At 39.6% G+C, this 22,555-nt stretch overlaps 1 protein-coding gene across 3 annotated transcripts in view; it reads left to right on the forward strand.

Moving 5' to 3' along the window:
* The window catches only part of LOC148861759 (uncharacterized), a 55,268-nt gene that overhangs the window by 30,072 nt on the left and 2,641 nt on the right, over nt 1-22,555 (forward strand). For all 3 annotated transcript variants that reach the window (XM_088985500.1, XM_088985503.1, XM_088985501.1), the window contains 4 exons: nt 19,336-19,434; nt 20,763-20,915; nt 21,024-21,093; nt 21,206-21,270. In XM_088985500.1, the coding sequence (XP_088841626.1) occupies nt 19,336-19,434; nt 20,763-20,915; nt 21,024-21,093; nt 21,206-21,270 (387 nt within the window). The remainder of the gene's footprint in view (nt 1-19,335; nt 19,435-20,762; nt 20,916-21,023; nt 21,094-21,205; nt 21,271-22,555) is intronic.

The following is a 22,555-nucleotide window of genomic DNA, read 5'->3' on the forward strand; positions in this document are numbered from 1 at the left end:
CTTTCTCTGTGAAATGAAGATCCCATGCTTGGATCTTGCAACATCAATCCCTAAGAAGTATTTTAGCTCACCAAGATCTTTGATCTCAAATTCTTGCTGCAATGATTTTTTGAGATCATCAATCTCCTCCAGATCATTTCCTGTCACCACTATATCATCCACATACACAATCAGAATTGACACCAAAGCATCTCTCCTCTTCACAAAGAGGGTGTGATCAGACTGTGTCTATGTGTATCCAAAACGGATGAGTGCCCCTCTGAACCTGTCAAACCAAGCCCTAGGTGACTGTTTCAATCCATACAGAGGTTTTCTGAGTCTGCACACCTTTCCTTTACCAACATTTTCATAAAAGCTTGTTGGAATGTCCATATATACCTCCTCCTGTAAGTCACCATTGAGGAAAGCATTTTTGACATCAAGCTGGAACAAGGGCCATGAATAGGTGGCTGCTAGAGATAAAAGAATACGAACTGAACTCATCTTGGCTACTGGTGCAAAGGTTTCCAGATAATCAGCACCATAGGTCTGAGTATACCCTTTTGCTACCAACCTTGCCTTGTACCTCTCTATCTTGCCATCGGCCTTATACTTCACTGTGAATACCCATCGACATCCGACTGTCTCCTTGTATGGGGGGAGATCAACTATTTCCCAAGTTTGGTTTTTGACCAAAGCATCCATCTCATCTTGCATGGCTGTTTTCCACTCATGTTTGGAGAGAGCCTTAGTAACATTCTTGGGTATAGACACAAAATCCATGGAAGAAAGAAAAGCACGGTAGGAGGGTGATAAGGCACTGTAGGAAAGATGGTGTGAAATGCAGTCGACTGTACACTTTCTATTCCCCTTACGAAGTGCAATGGGAAGATCAAGGTCAGTGGGATCAGCTGCAACAATGGTGTTAGGGACAAACATTATCATCGGAAAACATAACAGGCTCAAGAGGAATACCTGGAACTGTATCTTCCGAATCTGGGGTTTCAGAAGGACTGACAGAGAGTGGTGTGGGTTGAGGATGTGTGGAGTCAACCATCATCTGCTGGCACTGATATTGCCGTGAGGCTGCCCGTAGTGGCTCGGGTAATGAAACTGGAGGTGTAGGTGCTAGCTGAACTGATGGAGGCACCATAGAAACAGGAAGAGGAACAGATTGTGAGTTCTCCTCCCCAAAACTCTCCCCCTGAGGAGAACTACTCGAGAAGAAGAATGTGGATTCAAAAAAGGTAACATCCATTGTGACAAATCTGCTCCTCGACACTAGGTCATAACAACAATATCCCTTTTGGTTCTGAGCATACCCAAGAAAAACACATTTCTTGGCCTTAGGATCCAATTTCTAGCGATGAGGGCCAAGAATGTGAACAAAAGAAATACAACAAAAAACCCTCGGAGGTATATGAAATACATCTCCATCTGGAAAAAGGAGGCTAAATGGCACCTTAAACCCCAAAGTCCATGAAGGAACACGGTTAATCACATGTACGGCTGTAAGAGTTGCATCTCCCCAAAACTGCACAGGAACTGAAGCACACATCATAAGACTCCTTGCCACCTCCACAATGTGTCTATTTTTCCTCTTAGCAACTCCATTCTGTTGTGGTGTATATGCACAATTGCTTTGATGAACTACACCATGTTCTAAGAGATACGTGGTTAGGTCCTTCTCAAAGTACTCTCTGGCATTATTTGATCTAAAAACCTTAGTTCTCACTCCAAATTATGTGAGTACCATCTGGTGGAATTGTCGTACTAAGTTAGGAACCTCATTACGTGATCTCATCAAATATATCCAAGAATATCATGTCTAATCATCCACAAACAAGAGAAAGCAACGGAATCCTCCCATGGAAGGGGTTTGATATGGCCTCCATACAATAGTGTGAACAATATCAAAAGCAGTACTTCTTTTATTACTTGGTTTAAAAGACTGTCTACAATGCTTTCCTAACTGACAACTCTCACACTCCAAAGTAGATAATTGAACAGACTCAAACAATTTTGGGAAAAGACATTTCAAAGAACTAAAAGAAAGATGTCCCAAACGATTGTGCCAAAGCATAATTTGGTTTACTAACTCTGACCCACTACTAGTGCTGCTGCTAACATGATGGCCCTGATGTCTCGGAATCTCATCCAGAAGGTAGACTCCATTCACCTCACGACCACTCCCAATCATCTTCTTTGACTCCAAATCCTGCAAAACACAATTACCAGGAAGAAAGGTCATAGAACAATTCAATTTTTTTGTCAAAGAACTAACAAACAGTAGGTTGGTATGAAGTCTAGGGACATGTAAAATAGAGGACAGATTATATCATTGGTCACTCTAACTGTCCCCTTCCCAACAATGGGCATATGTGAACCATCTGCTGTAGAGACTCTGTCTCTACTAGAGCACAATTGATAGGAACTGAAAATGGTAGGGGCATTAGTCATATGCTCAGATGATCCTGAGTCTATAATCCGGGGAGGTCCCTCCTTACCTGAAGTGGATGCAAGATTCACAGTTGCATATGAACTACCTGTATGTGCAAAGGAAGTGGTGTAGTTGGCTCTTGCATTCTGCTGTCCATCTGGAAGGCTAGAGCTGAGTGAATCTTTCTTACTCATAAGCTGTCCAAACCTTTCCAATTCTGTTCTCACTGCTGCTACTGCAATGGATTCCCAATCAGTTTGGGAGAGAGGGGCTGAAGGGTCTCCTATAGTGGCTACATTTGCAGTTTCCTTCTTGTTTCTTATCCGAATAGGCATAAGATTTGGATGAAGCTTCCAATAAGTGTCCTTGGTATGCTTAGGCTTCTTGCAATAATCACACACCAAGTCCTTCTTATCTTCTCACTACCCCCCTGTCTCCATTCGGCTTAGGTTTTGTTGTACCAACCATAGCCGGCTGGTCAATCCCAGACTGTCTCAGCATGACATTCCTCCTACTCTCCTCTCTAGAGACAAAAGAATAAGCCTGAGAGAGTGTCACACCCTCCCTAGAAAGAATCTGCTACCTAGCAATGTCAAATTCAGGGTTTAGCCCTGCCAAGAACTCAAAAACCCTATTCCTCTCTACCAGTTTGTGATAAGTTGCTGCATCATTTACACTTTCCCATACCACAGTTTCTAAGTGATCTATTTCCTGCCATAGGGTTTTCAGCATGGAGAAATACACAGCAAGAGGTTTTTCTCCCTGTTTCATACTTATCACCTGATTTCTTAATTGATAGGCTTTGGCTTCATTTTGCTTATGAGAGTAGGTTTTAGTCACTCCATCCCAAATCTCCTTAGCAGTATTAGCCCATAGGAAATGTTTTGCAATATGAGGTAACATAGAATTACACAGCCAAGACATTACCATGTAATTCTCTTGCACCCATCGGGAAGAGTCTGTATTAGGTTTCTTCTCCTCCCCAGTGAGATACCCTAATTTTCCACGGGCACCAATAGCCATCTTAGCTGATTGTGCCCACTCCAAATAATTTGTACCATCAAGTTTTACTGTAGTAATGATCCCAGACCAAAAAATTTCACTACTACCTCCAACACCCAGTCCCACAGTACCAGTAGTTTTCATCTCGGTATTCCAACTCTCCATTTTACTTCAAACAGTTCAACAGTAAGAAAAAAATAGATCGGAGACCTTCAAAAAATAATTTAATACCACACATACAGAAACCAACCCTTCCGGAAGAAGAAAACCCTAGTTGGAGGGAAATCTCTCTCCTCCCCACGCCTCTCAACAGAGAGAAAAGTGAATCAATGACTCCGGGAGGCCTAGAAAATTTCAGAAACCAAACCGCCCTCTTCAAAAAATCAAAAGAAAATTAACAATACGTGGGCGCCCAAGATCAGATAAAAAACAAAGGGTCCAACTTTTCTGGGACTCTTCCCCGTACTCCAGTTCTTCCTGATTTTGATGCCAAATAGTAGATCAACTTCCTGATGTCTAGATCCCACCAAAAACTCCAAGAACTAGGCAATCTATAGCAGATCGATCAGCCCTTTACTACTTCATGTAGTCTAGGGCCGCATGAGAATGCTTCAAGAAACCCTAGCTGATGCTCTGATACCAAGTAGAAATCTGCTGAATTAGAAAATATGAAAGAAAGTAGTTTCTTGAAGAGAGAAGGAAGAGAGAAGGAGAAGAAGAGAAGAAGAGAAGTTGAAAGAAAAGAGAGCAATAATCTGGTCGCCCCCTTCACTTATTATTTATACTAAAATAATAGAACAGTGCAATGACAACTATGCCCTTATAGGGCGGCAAAACATAAAACAGCATATATAACACTCAAAAAACATAATAAAGTTTGGACTCACATAACTACTGTGGTCCCCACCTCCTATCTAACAACTAACATAGAACATCTACTCAGAAAACATCATAAAACTAATTTATCTTCAATAATAGAAACCTGTAAAGAGCACACACGGAAGCTCATCAACAACCCCATTTTCAGGATTTGGCTTTGGAGCCCACTTAGCCCTAACAACATACTTACCTATTAGTCGTGGTAATTGTGTGAATTGAGTTTTGGATACTAATCACTCTTCCTTGCCTGTTGTAGATTCAACATCCCAAACAATGCCCACTAAAAATACTATGAATTTGGAGATGGTTCAGAAGGAAAGGATTGAAGGAAATAATCCAAGGGAAGCTGGTGAAGAAGGGGAAAGGAAGTACATTGTTAGAGGAGTTGAAGGCCAAGGAATTGAAGGATATGTAGAGGTTGCAAGAAGAATTTATGCTATTAGAGGAATAGAGGAAGAAAGCATCACTTGAGGAAAGATAGAATAAAAAAAAATGAAAGGGGGGGGGGGGGGAGAGGGATGAATAAGTGACTAATTTTGCAGAGAAGATGGGATTCCAGGTAAGAAGAAAAAGGAAAAAAAAGAGTGATGTGGAAAGATTAAAATTAAATGTGGACTGTGATAAGGAATTTAGTCAGATAGGACAACGGAGAAGGGGAAGTGAAGAGTAGGTGGAGGAGAGAAGATGGGGAACAAAGGTGTCTAAAATAAGGACTATTAATTGGAATATAAGAGGCTTAGGAAGTGCGAGGAGGGGGATATTAGGGAAGTGGTTATAAAATAGAAACTTGATATTGTCCTGATCTAGGAAACAAAATTGGCAAAATTGATAACGAATGGATCAGGAGTTTGTGGAGCTCTAGAAGAGTCATCTGGGCAATGGCATTTCAGATTGGCCATATGGAAGAATGAGAGTTTGGAGTGTAAGGAAGAGTTAATTGGGAGATTCTCTATCTCAAGAGACAAATAACCCTAGGCAACAAATTACCACAAGTATGAGGAGGTTCAATGAGTTTATTAATTCTTTTCAAATCAAGGAGATCCCCGATATTCATTGTAGCTTTACATGGTCCAATATCTAAAGTGATCCAATTTTCTCTAAACTAGTTAGGTTTTTTGTGACATTGGACTAGGAGGAATATTGGAAGAGACTAGTGTCTAATACCTTACCTAGGGCTAGTCCTTATAAATTGTTGTGAAGGTTCTTTCCTTAAGGCTAAAATAGGTCCTTCCTTCCATCACCTCAGCCAATCAAGGTGCTTTTTGTACAGGATGGATAAATTACAAATCAAATTCTTGTTGCTAATGGATTGATCTATAAGCTTGATGTTGAGAAAGCATACAATATGGTAGACTGGTATTTTCTCTTGGAATTGTTTAACCACTTCTCGTTTACTGACTGTTGGAGGAATTGGTTATCAGTAGCAAGCTGTTCCTCCTCAAGGGTACGGGTATTGACAAGCTGGGCCTCCCTCCTCAAGGTTCATTGAAGCTGAATTTTGATGGGAGTAATCAGGGCAACCTAGGGCCCTTTGGGTTGGGGGGTGTATTGAGGAATGAGGCTGGAGAGGTTGTCCTACTCTACTCTGGCCCATAAGGTGTTGGGAACTCTATCCGGGCAGAATTGTTAGCTGCAATACAAGGAATACTTCTCGCAAAAGAGTGGGTGTGGAGCAGCTTCTGGTTGAAGGGGACTCTAAGACAGAGTGGTGGACTGGTTGAATAATCCAGAGAATGTCGCTCGGGGCCACAAAAATGAGCTAAAGAAATTCAAATGGCTGACAAGGAATATGTCTGTAACAATACAGTGGGCTGGGAGATCAGCTAATGCATTTGCTGTTGTCTTGGCAAAACAAGGGACAAATAGGGAAACTTTGTTCCGGGTGCAACTGTAATTTTTGTATTAACATTCTTAGTTTATGTGTTTTTTGTTCGGAGAGGCAGCAGGGAATACTCATGTAACCAATCTTTAAGCTAATGGAAATATGATACTTTACTTACCAAAAAGAAGTGAGTTTTGGGGAAAAGTGGTGCAAGTGGATCTTGGGCTGCCTCTAGATTTGTGATTACTCAATCTTGGTTAACGGGTCAGTAGTAGATTTTTTTTCTAGCTTGTTGAGAGCTTAGACAGGGTGACCCCCTCTCCCCCTTCTTGCTTACCCTAATAGTTGATGTTAGGGGTGTAACTTGGGTCTGGTTGGGTTAGGAATTTGTCAAATTCTCAATGGGCCCAAACCCTAACCTGAGCCCAATGTAGTTGAAATTCTTCAAGTTGGGCACCTGATTTGCATCCCTAGATGATCTGTTTAGTAAGCTAATCTATAGGGAAAAAGATCATAGCTTTTGGATCCCAATGATTGAAAGAGTTACAAAGAGGCTAGCTACATGGAAGAAGGGGTGTATCTCATTGGGGGCTAGGATTACCATTATGTGGTCAGCTTTGGCAAATCTCCCAGTTTACTACATGTCAATCTTTAAGATTCTGCAAAAAGTGGGAAAGAAAATTGAAAAAATGATGACAGACCTTTTGGGAGCTAGCTGGCTAGGGAAGGGGAAGAAGGATCACTTGGTTAATTGGGAAAGCAGTGAGTAGATGCAAGAGGCAAGGGGGTTGGGAATAAGAAGTATTGAAAAGGGAAATATGGTATTGTTGTAAAATGTGGCTGAATGAAGACAATACTGGGTTATGGAATTACAGCAATGAAAGGAGAAAGCTTAGGTGGTTGGTTAAAGACATGGAAATTAAGTTCATCTGGGTGAAGAGATCTGCTAACTCATTTGCTGATGGGTTAGCTAAGCAAGGGGTGGCGAGGTCATCCATGTTCTGGGCTGAATTATAACTCTAATTCCTATTCATGGGGGCTCAAGCCTCAGTTGGGGGAGATAAGAAAGTTTATCTCCCTCTTTGTAATTAATATTTCTGATTGATTAATGAAATGTGTTATTGATCAGAGATGTGGCATTGTTGGAGAAATGGCTTTGGAGGAGACTACAAATGGATAGGGATAAACTGTGGCACAGGGTGGTGGTAAACATTCATGGGAAACTGGAAAATAGATGGGATGTTGGACTGGCTGAGAGGACTACGAGGGATGATAGAGTCAAATTTTGGGAATATATTTGGGTGGGTCTGTCCTTATCAGTTAACAGTGGTGTTGGTTGGGACTTGGGTTTTAGAAGGGATATAAGGGATTCGGAACTTCCTTTTGTCCTTGGGCTCTTACATATCCTAGATAGTGTGTTCTTGGACCCACTTAATTTGATGGTCGAATTTGGACTCCCTATCCCACAGGTTTGTTTTATCTTGTGCTTCTTTCCTTAAGGTATTGACTCAGCCCCATCTTACTTTGCAGCCATTTCCAGTTAATGAGGTTTGGTGTAGACTCATTTTCTGCTTTTTCTTGGGAGGTCTTCCGTAGAAAAATTAACATGTGTGACTTGCTACAGAAAAGGAGACTCTCATGCTATCTCTCCCCTTGGTTTGTTCTTGCAAAGCAAATGATGAAACTTGCTATAATTTACTAATCTCCTGTCCATTTGTTTCTTCTATGTGGGTTTGGTTTTCCTCTTTTTGGGTGTTGGTGGAATCCTACAAATTGTGTGCAAGACCTATTTGCTCCTTCAATGTTTGTTTGGCATAAGAAAAGGGGGAGAGTCATGTGGAGATGTACTATAGCTGCTCTTTTTTGGACAGTTTTGGGAAGATAGAAATGCAAGAATATTCCATGAAAAGAAAATAAGCAAGGAGGCAGTTATAGAAAGCATAGATATAAAGGTGACACAATGGATCAAATCCTTGGAGAGCTTTTCATCTTGCACATTTGATGATATATTTAGGAAGTGAAGGGAAAGTGGTAGGGACTTTGTCTAAGGAGGATCTGACTAGTGTAGTGTGGACACCACGTGCAAATGGTTTTATAAAACTCAATTTTTGGTGGTCATAGTATGGGAAATCCAGGGCCCTCAGGAGTGGGTGGTGTTTTTAGAAATGAAGAGGGCCACATTATTACTCTGTACTTGGGGCTATCAATGGGTCCAGTAGATGTGTAAATTGGGTCGTGTTGGGCTGGCTTGCATGGGCCCGTGCCATGCCGTGTTGTGTTGTGGGTCTGGGTTAGGTGGGCTTGGGCCATGCCGAGCGGGCTATGGGTCGGGCCTTGGGCCCAGGCCAAACCGGGCCAGAAAGGCCCAGATTGTTTTTCTGTTGTTTTTTTTTTGTCATTTTGATTTTTTTTTATTTTTTTTTTGCTAAGTAAAATTAAAATACTTAACTTTCCTTTGAGAACAAATTGAAAAAATAAAAAATCTAACAAAGAAATGAAAAAAAAAATGCTTACCAAAATACAAAATGGACAACAAATTGAAAAAAATAAGAACTTTATTTCATTTAAAATATAAAAAAATACAAATTGAAAATAAAAAATTACATTGTTGAGAAAATAACAAATAATTTAAACAAAATAAAAAATACTCCATCTCCTTGACTTTAATCATCTGCTTCATCAGGTGTAGTAGTGTCATGCCCTCCTTTGTCTTGTAATTTATCCTCAACATCCATCAAATTTTTGAAGTAGATGTCTTTTTCTTGTTTCTCATGGAAGAGCAAATGTTTGCTCAAGTGGCCAGTACCACCCTTTCTACTAAAGCTAAAGCTAGTCCTACATTTTTGGCAAACGACTCTTTTTCCCTTCCCCTCAACCTCCTCTATTTTAAATATGGAAAAATTCCTGATCAGTACATTGAATTTTAAGATTGTCTCAAGTCAGTCCCCGAACTTCAAAACATGTCTCTACAATACCCAAACTTTTAGAATGTGTCTAATAGGTGCCTGTCATTAACAGTCTATCAGTTATCTGTATCACATGATGACATGTGCCACTTAAAACTTTTAAAAATGTCAAAACTACCCTTCAAAAGAAGACATTGTTCATTGTCTTCTACCTTGAGATTGAACCAAAATAGACATTGTTTGTTGTCTTCTGCCTTTTCTACCAAGGAGGTCGTCACCATTACAACCATTCAATTTATGGGTTCTTCACATCCTCCACCACTCGAGTGGCTTCATCCTCCCAACCCGATTGAAGAGAACCCCACTCCCTTCATGATGCATGAGAAAGGGGCCCGCTCCTGGCTCCATCCAATGCTGCTACTGTTGTTGTATTGAATGAAGTGTCTTTTATCATATCAGATAAGCGTTTTTTATAAATTTTTTTATGACCCTTGGTTTTTTAATTGTTTTTAAGCTCTCCAAGATGGTTCGCGATAGATCCCCGGTAGTCTTTGACCCAAACAAGACATCTCAATTCGCAATTTTATCGAGGTATGATAGAGATGCGTAAAGAATTCATTGGATTGAGATACCTGTTAGTGTTCAGTCTGCCTGTTAGATTGATAATAGTCAAGGAAGAGAGAAGGAGAGAGAGAGAAAGGAGAAGAGCAGAAGAGAAACGAGAAAAGATTTTGGTTCGAATGAGAGAAAAGGCACACTCTACCATTCGGCCAGATGTATTTTATATTACTAAAATAATGTGGAAAAGTCACATATGCCCCTACTTAAGTTAGGGACATTAAATCTAACATAAACTTACACATCAGCACCTAAACACAAGCACAAAGACAGAAATACCCCTACATACTCGACACTAACACTCCCCCTCAAGCTGGAGAATATATATCATATAATCCCAGCTTGTTACATATGTAGTCCACTCTCCCCCGACTCAACCCTTTAGTAAACAAATCTGCCCACTGGTTCTGTGTGTTGACATATGCAGTGTCTATCACTCCACTCAGCACCTTCTCTCTAACAAAGTGATAGTCAACCTCTATGTGTTTGGTCCTCTCATGAAACACCGGATTAGAGGAAATGTAAACTGCAACCTGATTGTCACAGTAGAGCTTCATTGGAGTATCAACAGTGTATCCCATCTCCTGTAGAAGGTTCCTTAGCCACACTAATTCACAAGTAGTATGTGTCATAGCTCTATGTTCTGCCTCTGCACTGCTTCTTGCCATAACTGTCTGCTTCTTGCTTTTCCATGTCACCAGATTACCCCAAGAAAAGTGCAATAGCCTGTGGTAGATCTCCTATCAGATACAAAACCGGCCCAATCAGCATCAATATATCATTCTATTTCAAGTTTTCCACCACTTCTATATATCAAACTGCGACCAGGAGCCCCCTTTAAATACCTCACAATCCTTATAACCGCATCCCAATGTGGAACCAGAGGTTTTTGCATGAACTGACTTACCACACTAATTGCGAATGAAATGTCTGGCCGAGTGATGGTTAGGTAGTTCAGTTTACCTACCAACCGCCGGTATCTGCCAGGGTCTTCAAACACTTCACCCATATCACTGCTCATCTTAGTGTTTGTTTCCATTGGAGTTTCGGCTGGTTTAGCACCTAACAAACCTGTTTCTTCAAGCAAATCAAGAACATATTTACTCTGAGATAAGTTAATACCATGCTTGGACCTTGCTACTTCTATCCCCAAGAAATACTTCAATTTACCAAGGTCCTTTGTTTGAAAATGTTCCTGCAGAAAGATCTCCAACCTGTCAATGCCCATTTTATCATTCCCGGTGATGACAATATCATCTACATACACCACTAATAGGATCTTCCCTACTTGAGAGTCATGACTGAAGACAGAATGGTCAACTTGGCACTATTTCATACCAAACTTCCTTACTACCTCACTAAATTTGCCAAACCATGCTCAAGGAGACTGTTTAAACCCATAAATGGCCTTCAGTAGTCGGCACACCTTACCATCCTCCCCCTGAGCAACAAACCTTGGTGGTTGCTCCATATAGACCTCCTCGAGTAGATCACCATGCAAGAAGGCATTCTTGATATCAAGCTGATAGAGGGGCCAATCATACATCACAGCAAGAGAAATCACAACACAAACTGAACCAATCTTAGCAACCGGGGAGAAAGTCTGTGTAATCAATACCATAGGTTTGGGAATACCCTTTGGCAACCAATCTAGCTTTCAACTGCTCTAGACTACCATCAGATAAGTACTTAACCGTATAAACCCACTTATAGCCAACAACCTGCTTACCAGGAGGAAGAGTGGTGAGTTCCCATGTATGATTATAAGCCAGAGCTGTGAGTTCTTCCATCGCACGACACCATCCTGGAGAGGCAAGGGCTTCCTGGACATCCTTAGGTATAACAACAAAGGATAACAAAGAGATAAACTGGCGATGGGAAGTGGAAAGGTGAGTTAGTGAAACATAATTAGAAATAGGATGAAGGGTACAACTACGCTTACCTTTCCGTAAGGCAATGGGAAGATCAAGATTAGATACTGGGGTCGGGGCTGGTGTGGTAACAACTGTCGGATCTATCGATGATGATGAAACTGGATGAGGTGCCGGTACACGTGGGCAATGTGTATACACGTGATGGATCGGTGGTCGTTCAACAGGTGGTGGCACCGGAGGCAAAGACTTGGTCACTGCGGGAACAAGGGGAACAGAGTCCACAACTGGAAGAGGAAGGGGAGGAGGTGATGAGGAAGAAAAAACATCACCGGATCCCAAGAAGAATGGAGTAGACTCAAAGAAAGTAACATCAACACATACAAAGGAATGCCGAGAGCTAGGGTGATAACACTTATACCCTTTTTGAGTTCGGAAATAGCCACTGGAGAGGAGAGAGGGACTATTGGAGAGCTGTTGACATACTTCCACCACCATCAAGATAATACAATTCACCAGCTTCATGCCCTCCACCAATCTTCATCCCTGACTTGAGATCCTAAAAAACACACGAAGAGGGGTAAAACTTGGTCAACTTATTAACAAACATAAGATTAAAAGGAAATTTGGGGACATACAAAACTGAGGATAGGGATACAGGGTCTAGGTCAACATTACCAACACCACAAATGGAGGATGTGGAGCCATTAGCAAGTGTAACAGATTGTGATGTTGGGCAATGAGAGAGGTAAGAAAACACACATGGAGTTCCAGTCATGTGATCGGAGGCTCCGAAATCAATAATCCAGGGATGGGGTGTGGATGCCAGACAAGCCATACCTGAGTGTGCGAGAGTGGCCATGTTCTGCTGAGATGTGGCTTGTACTAACCTCTCATACTCGTCACGGGGAATACTCATCATCTCCTTCCCAGTAACATCTATGGATGTAGGAGGTACCTGATCGGCTTAATGGCTCTCCTGTCTGAAGCTATTGTCACTGGTCATGGCATGATTGGCCCCAAGTTGTAGGTGGACCATGCAAGTCATAACAATAATTAATGGTATGTCCATCCATACCATAGTGTGTACATCTCCTTGGACCCGAACTACGTCCTTTGCCATGGGCTCCCCTTGAATCTCGACCTCCAGTACAACCACCACCACGGTTATATGTAGGTCCACTACTACCACTACAGCCAGACTAAGCTCCCCGAGCTCCACCTCTAACACCACAGCCTTTGGATACTGCTAGGGCTGATCTATCGGAAATATTAGGATTCTCGGTAGATCCAATGGAAATCCTCCTGAGTAGAGCAAACACCTCTTCTAAGGAAGGGAGAGCTGACCCTCCTAGTATCTGAGCCTGCACTGGTTCATATTCAGATTTCAGCCCCACCAAAAACCGAGTCACATCAAGTTGTTCTCTCTGTTGTTGCTGAATTTTGACATCAGAAGTGAGGGGGTGATAAACATTCAATTCATTACGAATGTTTCTCATACTAGCATAGTACTCCTCAAGACTCTGATTACCCTGTTGTAGATTAAAGTATTCCTGGTACAACTGATATACTCTGGTTGTGTTGTCTTGACCCGAATACAGCTTCTTAGCATGGTCCCACACTTCTTTGATAGTATCAAGGAACATGAAATTTACACTAATCTTGGGTTCCATACTATTCCATAACCATGTGATGATCTGTGCATCTGCCTGCTCCCAATCATCATACTCATGAGAACCGGTGGAAGGTTTTTCGTCCCTTATGTGATTCACCTTCTTCTTTGCCTTAAGAAAGACTTTTACGGATTTGGCCCAAGGTACATAATTTTCTCCATTCAGCTAAATGGAGGTCATTTGAACATTCAGGTAGTTAGTAGGGACCATCACACTAGATCACACTATACACTGATTTCAGCACTTACTACTGCTGCAAATTGCACTCTTTACACCACAAACCGAACTCCATGACTGCCTAAAACTTCACAACACTGTTTGAGGAACACTGTCTCGCCTAAAATTATTACCCTTGGCTGAGCGGTTGTTGAAGCATAGCTTTAGGTGTCGAATCCACAAAGAAGTTGATTAAACCAACAAAAGGAGTTATCGCTAAGAGTGAATAACCTAGAAAAAATAATTTTCTAAAAATAAAAAGAAGAGCAAAAATATTTGAATAAAAGTAATGATGATTAAAAGATGAAAAGTAGTATTGTGATGAACAAGGCTTCGAGATTCACTTGATCGATTTGCTTAACTGATCTCGACTTTGATTCCTATTTATTACTCAATTGCAAGTTTCACATCCCAAACAAACAATCGGAAAATATCTTTGAAGCCAACGACAAGAACACAAGTGTTTGTTCCGAGAGAATTAATTTTCGATGAAGAACAGAATGATCTATTCTTAGAAGCTACCCAAGAACGACAATATATCAGATTTGACAGTATTGTAGTCAAGGATCAACCCATAAAATAAATCTACCCAATCAATTATTTTCTAACAAATTGCACATAAAAAGAGCATGACTAATCTTATATGGAAATTGAAGAATATAACTTCTGAATTTATCAAAATAATAAAAGAAATCTCTCAAGAACAAAATTAAACATTGAAATCTCTCAAGAAATTAAAGTAAAATAACAAGTAAAACTCATCGACGAAGATCCTCCCTAGCCTTGTTGAAGCTTTAGCCGCGCTTGGACGTCATTCTCCCCTCTTTTCTTCTGTGAAAGGCTGAGAAATAATGCCAAAAAAACCTCTAGAAGTTGTCCCCCTTTTTGGTCAGATTTTTCATTTTTATTGTGCTGCCAAGCTCCTCAATCTGCTCAGCCCGGATCCGCGTCTTATCTCCCAATTTTCGCCTGGATAGAGATTGATTTAGAGGAAGTTATCAACAGATGAATTGTAACCCTATCTCTTAGCTGTCCATAGTCTCAAGAATCATTGAATTTCGACACTTGTAGAGAAAGCTATGCCCAAAATACCGGACCCTGTTCAGGTAAAGCGGGAAACGAATCAACACTCATACTTGGGTCATGGAACTTGGGTTTAGGTTTCTTGGACCTATGTTTGGGCTTTCCTCCATTCAATTATTAATTCTTTCAGCATAAAAATTGCACAAATAATAAAATTGACATTTACAAAATTATTATGGAAAAATATTATTTTTAAGCTCTTTATTTTACAAATGTCAATTGTTGAGCACACTTTAGATATACATTTTCATGCTTTCGTCAAACACCCCCCTTTCGAATCACATTGAAGGGTGCACAAACCCTAGCACACTACAATCGGAAATCTCACCATACAGTCTGAAATAGATTTCTCATTTGATTCACACCAAGAAAAAATGCATAAAACATCTTACCTGATCACCCGGAAATCAGGCCACACAAGACACCCATTGCACCACACGAATCAACCCTCTTCTCTTCATCGATTAGGGGAGGGCTTCTTAGAAACTGCAGCAACCGACCACAAACACCACAACTGGAGGTATAGAAACCTCCAAGGGAAGAGGGTGATCACTCATTTTCAGCCCTTTCCCTTATCTCTAACTGATGGCAAAGAAAACAAGAGAAAACCCTGGGCTGGGTGTGCAGATAACAGAATTCGGGGCAGATCCGATTTGCTCAGTTTGGCTCTGATACCATGTTAGTGTTCGGTCTGCTTGTTAGACTGATAACAATCAAGGAAGAGAGAGAGGAGAGAGGAGAGAAAGAGAGAAAGGAGAAGAGCAGAAGAGAAACAAGGAGAAAAGATTCTGGTTCGAATGAGAGAAAAAGCAAACTCTCCCATTCGGCCAGATATATTTTATATTACTAAAATAATATGGAAAAGTCACATATTCCCCTACTTAAGTTAGGGACATTAAATCTAACATAAACTTACACATCAGCACCTAAACACAAGCATAAAGACATAAATACCCTTACATACTCGACACTAACACCAACTATTTTTGCTTCCATTTGTGGAATTCTTGGGAAGAGAACTAGCAATTGAGACATACTGATCAAGGTTCTAGGGTCCTACATGACTCCTCCAGATTCTGTTTTCAGCGACCATGATGAGGCGCTGCTCAGTGTGCTGTCGGAAATTCAGCTAAACTTGACAATCATTGAGTCAAGTTGTTGGGAAATTGTGCCAGGGTTGAATCTAGAAGCTGGGCAAGTCAATAAGCAACTGCTCGGCCGGAAGACACGATATGTCTACCTAGCAATAGCCAAAATGCTCTGATTTTGCCAAGGTTGATTTGGAGACTGGACATGTAAGGAAGTTCATGCATGGTGACTAGAGGTTCGGCGAAGAGTCATGCTTCATACCCGGAAGGAGAAGCCATTTTGCTGGTAATGAAGACGATGGGTATGTTACGAATTTCGTTCGGGACGAGAAGTCTGAAACCTTGGAGCTCGTGGTAGTGAATATTTCCAACATGAAACAGGAAGCCTTTGTCATAATTCCTTCAAGGGTGTTGTATGGTCTCCATGTTACTTTCGTTAGTTCAGAATACCTAAAGACTAAAGCTTTTGGTTTCAAATGACAAATTGCCATTTATCTTCTTTTTTCCTTTGCCACTTAGTTATTTCTCTATCCTCAAGATATAGTAGAAATGACGAAATACAACTTAAAACTCATAATGTGTACAATAATTGAAAAAGGTTCCTTGGTTTGGTTAAAAAAAAATGATTCTAGGTTTCACTTGAACTCTTACATGGACCAAAATGATGCTGATAACATTTAAAACAATTGGTCTTTTGTTTCTTTACAAACAATTTCTAATCCAATTAATTCCGCCTTGTCTGCTGGTCTATGGGAAGTAATGCTTATATAAGCTTAATTGCGGCCAGCAACAAGTTCCGATTTTCGAATGCTGCTTAGTCTATTGGACAATGGTGAACTGTGTTGATAACACAAGTGCCAAGAACCTGTACATCTTCTCTGTGAAGGGGATCAAGGGTTGCCTCAACTGATTGCCATCGGCTTGCATTGGGCATGATTTCTCTCTTTGCAAAATGAATTTATGATTTTTGTCCTCAGTCTCAAGGCAAAAGACAATGAACAATGTCTTCTTTAGAAGGGTAGTTTTGACATTTTCAAAAGTAACTGATGGACCACTAATGACAAGGGCCTATTAGACACATTTTGAAAATTTGGGTACTGCAAAGACACATTTTGAAGTTCGGGGACTGACTTGAGACAACCCCTAAAGTTTAGGGTAGTGATAAGGAATTTTCCCTTTAAATATTTTCCAAATCGGGCTAGTGAGCTTAATGTTGGGGAATTGGTTTCGGGAGGAGGAGCCGACCATTTTTTTTAATTCTAAAAAATAAAAATTAATTTAATTGCACTTGGATGGCCGGATTATTGGTTCAGAATCTCAACTTGATTTCAATGGTTGAAGCCTCAAAGCCTCCTCCTAAATTGCCAAGTGTATGACAGTATGAGACTGTATGAGATGAGAGACTAAGAGAGTATGAGAATTGAGAAGAGAATTGCTGAATTGGTGTGATGAGAAGAGACTAAGGATAGGGCTATTTGTAGGAATTGAAAATAATTCAATTACCCAAAATACCTTAAAAACTAGCCATTTTTTAGTTGTTGGAAGGGTATTTTGGTCATTATAAAGTCATTTATCACTTTACCCAAATGGCCCCAAAATCCCAATCTAGCCGTTATATAGGATATAGCTATTGGAGGGGCATTATTGTCTTTTTCTCCCCCTGAAGCCAAGATACATAAATACCCCCTCCCCTATATAGCTGTTTATACGCTTGTAGCTTTTGATTAAGGGGGTATTTCTGTAAAACCCCCCTAAAAAGCTGAAACTAGCTGTTTGGGGCCCCCAAGGGCCCCAATGGCTAGTTTCTCGGATGGGCTGCACTCGGCCCATTGCAGGCATGTGGCTCACACAATCGTGCCGTGCCTAACATGACCCATGTGCTGTCATGTTGGACTGTAGGCAGCATGACCCAATTTACACCTCTAGGGTTGGGTTTGGGCTGGGACCAGTTAGAATCGGAACAAACCCGACTTGAAATATTGAGGACCTGGAACCGAATCAGACCTGATAGGGTCTGTAATTTTTAGACCTAGAACCGAACCGATCAGTTCTCGGCACAATCGGGCCTGACCCTATGAACCCGATTATAATACATAAATAAATAAATAAATATATAGGTTTAGTATATATTAAATATTATACTATATATTATATGTATATTATATATATAATTTATTTAATATATTATATATATTACATGTATATAGCTCGGGTCAGTTCTGAATCGGTTTGGAACTAGGTAGAACCGGTTCCGAACTGATAATAATTGGGACACTATATCTGGACTCGGAACCAACCCATTGGTTCCTGTTCCTGGAACAAGAATCGGCCCAACTGGTTCGGGTCCGTTGGGTCGGACCCGGCCCATTGACAGCCCCATCTCTACTTGGTCCCAATAGGCATAAGAAATTCCCAAGAGATTACGACGATATTGGAAGATGTGCAAAAGCACAAGAAGTTTGAACATCAACATTCTATTATTGAAGGATATTTCAAATTGGTGAATAAAAAAAATAAGTGGCTAACAAGAGGCATTGAGGTAGGATTCAATGGGTGCAAAGGGTAGCAAACAATTTTGTGGAAGCAATGGGTGGGAAGGGATCAAATGTATTGGGAAAAGTTGTAAGCTTTTTTTTTAAGATAAAGTATTGTAAAATATAAAACATGTTTCTTTGTTAGTAATTTAGCTTACTGATAAATAGAAGGATGTTAATGACTTTCTGTAGGAACTATTTCCCTCTCTGTGGTGGTAATTTAGCATATGGGTAATGGTCCTACATTGGGAAATTGACCATTGGACACTCCTGAACTGCCTAAACATCTTCTTTGTCTTTCCCAACTCTACCACAGAAACCCTAGCCAACTAGCATATTGACAGTCTAAATAAGAGAGGGAAAATATTTAGTGTCTGATCCCTGCAGTGAATTTCTGGACTTTTTGAATGGAAAGGGATGACATTATTTTTGGAAACAAGTACAACAAACAAGATGTAATTGGGGGAAAGCAGTTGCAAAGATATTATTCTTGGGCTTCAGATCACTTAGACCCTCTACTTCTCAAGACCTACATAAAACTAATTTAGTCCTTTATTTCAAGGATTAAATTATTGATGTGATATTGCCTGTGTTAGGCATATCGTATCTGTATCCAAGGTCATGGAGGCTCATGGATACACCAAAATATTAGGGGTTTGGGGTTTTTGAAAAGTAAAAATCTCAGTCTATCGACATGCACCGATACCCAAATTTTGGTATTGGCGCTTATTGATACTTTGGTCCTTGCTTTATTTGATGTTGAACAATGGTTGTCAATTACTTTTTTCCAAGTCTGTGATGATTGTTGGTGGCTGAATTCCAAAAACTTGGAAGGGATAGAGAGTAACATAGAATAGGAAACATTCCTAAGTGTCAAGGTTCTTACAAATTCTTGCTCTTTGGGAATCATTCACCCAACGTCAAGCAGAAAATAACCTCCAAATTCAATAGTCATATGCATAGATAAGCCAAACTTATGGGCTGAAGATATAAAAAGAAACCAAAATACCTCTACTGTCTAAAAATATAACAGTATTCAGAAAAGTCCAATTTGGACTCTTGAGCTCCTGCATCAAGAAGAGTTGGTTAAAAAACGAAAGGAGAGGAAGAAAAACAGAAGGAACTGCCCATGTTCCTTTCTTTTTTGAGGAGTTTATTATTTTGATTTTGTGTTTCTCTTTACAAAACTTGTCTTTTTAATAATTCTTGCTTTCCTAACTACAGGTAGCAAAGAATTGCTTTGTTCCAGCTTTAATAGGCCATGCCATTGATGATGATTTTATTCCGCCCCACCACTCTGATCGTATATATGATGCTTATGTGGTAAGTATTTTAGATATTGTTTTCTTTTGAGAAATTTTCTTTTCAGCTTATTATCCATGCAAGTATCATTTCCTTTGTTGCTTATTAATTTTTTTCACTTCTAAAATGATTCTATTCCATTATATTTCTTTCCAAAAGCTGAACATAGAGTGAGGGGTATAATTCCTTTAGGGGTCTGCTGTCACATAACCTGTCAAGACAAAACCTGACTTGGCCCCCCTTTCCTACCTTATATTTTATTCCTTTCCTGAAACAGTAAAAGGATTTTTCTATTCCCTTCCATAACAAGAAGCTATAAGAAATCCTCACTTCATTGTATCCCAGCCCAGATTTGTCTTCAATTATCTGCCTCTAGAGATGATCATTTCTAGCCTGACTTGGCCCACACTATGTATATTATGTGTGTGCTTGTGTAATTTTATAATATGGCATATATAATTCAAAATATTATATGTATTTAATATATTTAAAGTTGTAAGCCCAGCCCAGCTCATGATCACCCCAACCTGCCTCCATAAGTTGTTTGTCTCAACAGTCAATAATGAAATGCCAATGCGAGTGCCACTTTCAGAGTAGTGCCAAGTTGAAATGCTTCATATTTCTGATTCCCAGGACGCCCTGCTCTTTTTAAAAGTATCCTTTCTTCATTCAACTAAATGGCATTTCCTTTCCTCTTTCCAACCTTTCCACACACACACAAAAATAAAATAAAATAAAGAAAGAAAAGAAACCTCTAAATCTTTTTCCTATCAGCCCTTTTAACCTGTTTACATTGTCAAATGATGTATTCCTGTCTGCTATGTCCCCCACAATTTGGTCAAAGTATTTGGTCTCCATACAATTCTTTGTTTCTACTTAATCCCTCATGGAGTACTGCTAAAGGCATCCAATAGTTTGAGGAAAGCAGTAAATGACCAGAGAAATATAATCCCAAGAATCAGCTGGACTTACAACTTACAAAATAATGATACGCCATCTTGGCATCCCTCAAGCATAAAATGCCAATAGTCATAGTCGTTCTCTGCTTCCTAGTTTATCTGCCATGAGACTATGTTTGTTTGCACTACAATTTCATTGGCACTAGTACAAATACATGGGTGTGAATGAGAAAATTGTAGATTTTGGTTCATTTTTTCTTTGGGTTTTATTTTATTTTGTTTCAGGTTTTATTTTACATTTTCTGCAGTACAAATAAACAAAGAAAGTAAAACCTATTATCAAATTTATTTGCAGTCCCATGCTTGAGTGGAAACGTTGGTGGTTTCTTTCTAAATATTTCATAGATATTCTTTTGTGATATGCTTGACTTTTGACTTTTTAATCAACAGGGAGACAAAAATATCATCAAATTTGAGGGAGATCACAACTCTCCACGCCCTCAATTCTACTTTGATTCTATAACCATCTTCTTCCATAATGTTTTGCAACCTCCAAAGGAAGCTGAGGGAAATGACTTGACTTTTCATGATTACTATGATGAGGTAAACTGAATCTGAATGCATGTGGTTGAATGTTATTTTATTTTATTTAATTGAAACTACTAGATGCTGGGTTTCAATCACAATCAAAATGGATGATTCAATCTACAGGATATTTGGCATAAAGTTCATGGAGTAGGATATACAAACTACAGTCATGGTTATACAGAAGCATCTAAAGGCATGACTGAGAAACCATATGTATCTTTTCTTTTAAGTTCTTGTTTTTGCCCAGCACTCTTTATAGAAGCTTTTCTATTCTCTTATTTGTTCATTATTGGTTGTGGAACTAGAGCCAAGCACCACAGAAGATGCCATTAGACAACTTCGTTCCAGAAGGCCTATGAGTAGGATTGAGGTTGGTAAAAATTTTCTTATGACTCTTATGACTTCTGATTTTAGAAGTTACATACATGACTAAAATTAATCCTCAATGAGCATGAGATAGTTCTAATGCCTAAAATGAATTTCTAGATCCATGGACTTAACAACATTGAGTTAGTAAAAGGACAAAGTTGATCTTATTACTTATTTTTAATGGTTGTTTCTCAGAAAATGCAACTTCATGATGCAAAATTGATTATTTTTATACTAAAAAGCAAAATTCGATTAAAATAAAAAAATTCAGAGCACTGGTGAAGAAATTTCACCCCATGGTGCAGCCAGAAACACACGTCAAAACAACTGCATAACGTAAATGCAAAATTACTCCCATTTATTAACCCTGCAGTTAACCAGAGCCTATCCCCAAATCCCTCTCTATTAATCCCATTGAATTCTGAATGAGCAAACATCCAATCTCTGTGTTAAGAGGTAACAATAACTTTCTTCTTGACATGTATTTGTCCTAAAAAATACACCTATTTCTCTTCTTCCATTTACTCCAACAGACTGAAATAAACTATCAAAGATGCTAGGTTGATTTAATTGCCCTTTTGGCTTTGCTTAGATTGATTTAATCACCTATCACCCTCTTCAATTTCCTTGATGCATTATATGAAATGCTATTTTTGTAAGCATGGGTTTTACAATTTTAATTGGCTGAAATCTTCTGGTTGTGAAAAGCTTACAAATGTACATGTATATACCTTATGAACAAAGTAGAAACTTATTGATATGTTAGATTTTCTTTTTGATAGGCTATTGCTAAATTATATTTGTCATAATTTTTTTCCTGTAAGGAGATAATGATTTTGTTATTATATCATTTATGGCTAGAGCTTGGAAGTTGATTAGGTCATAGCTGAATTTAGTTGGCAGTTGTACAAACCAAACCAAACAAAACCAAAATCAGTATCACTGTCTGTGGATTAGCCAACCTGGGTTGGGATAAATTCTTGTACTCTGAAAATAAGTTTATGTTGTGCTTGAGGATGCATAATCCAAAGTAGATTCAGACCTTATCCAGGTTTAGAATAACCAGCCTGAAGCAGTGCAAGCATGAAACCTTGAACAAACAGGTCACATCATAGTAATCAAAAGCTGTCTCGACGGTGAAACATAATGTGTTTGTGCCTGGTCAAGTCATTAGAATATCTGGGTCAAAAGAATTTAATAGAATGATGTCATAGATGTAGGGCTGTTCATCAAACCAATGAAATCGACCAAACCGACCAACCCAACCCAACTTGACCCAAGTTGGT

Source organism: Nelumbo lutea, chromosome 4, assembly GCF_056320005.1.
Source record: "Nelumbo lutea isolate HS-2025 chromosome 4, American lotus-T2T, whole genome shotgun sequence".
NCBI classification, from domain to species: Eukaryota; Viridiplantae; Streptophyta; class Magnoliopsida; order Proteales; family Nelumbonaceae; genus Nelumbo; species Nelumbo lutea.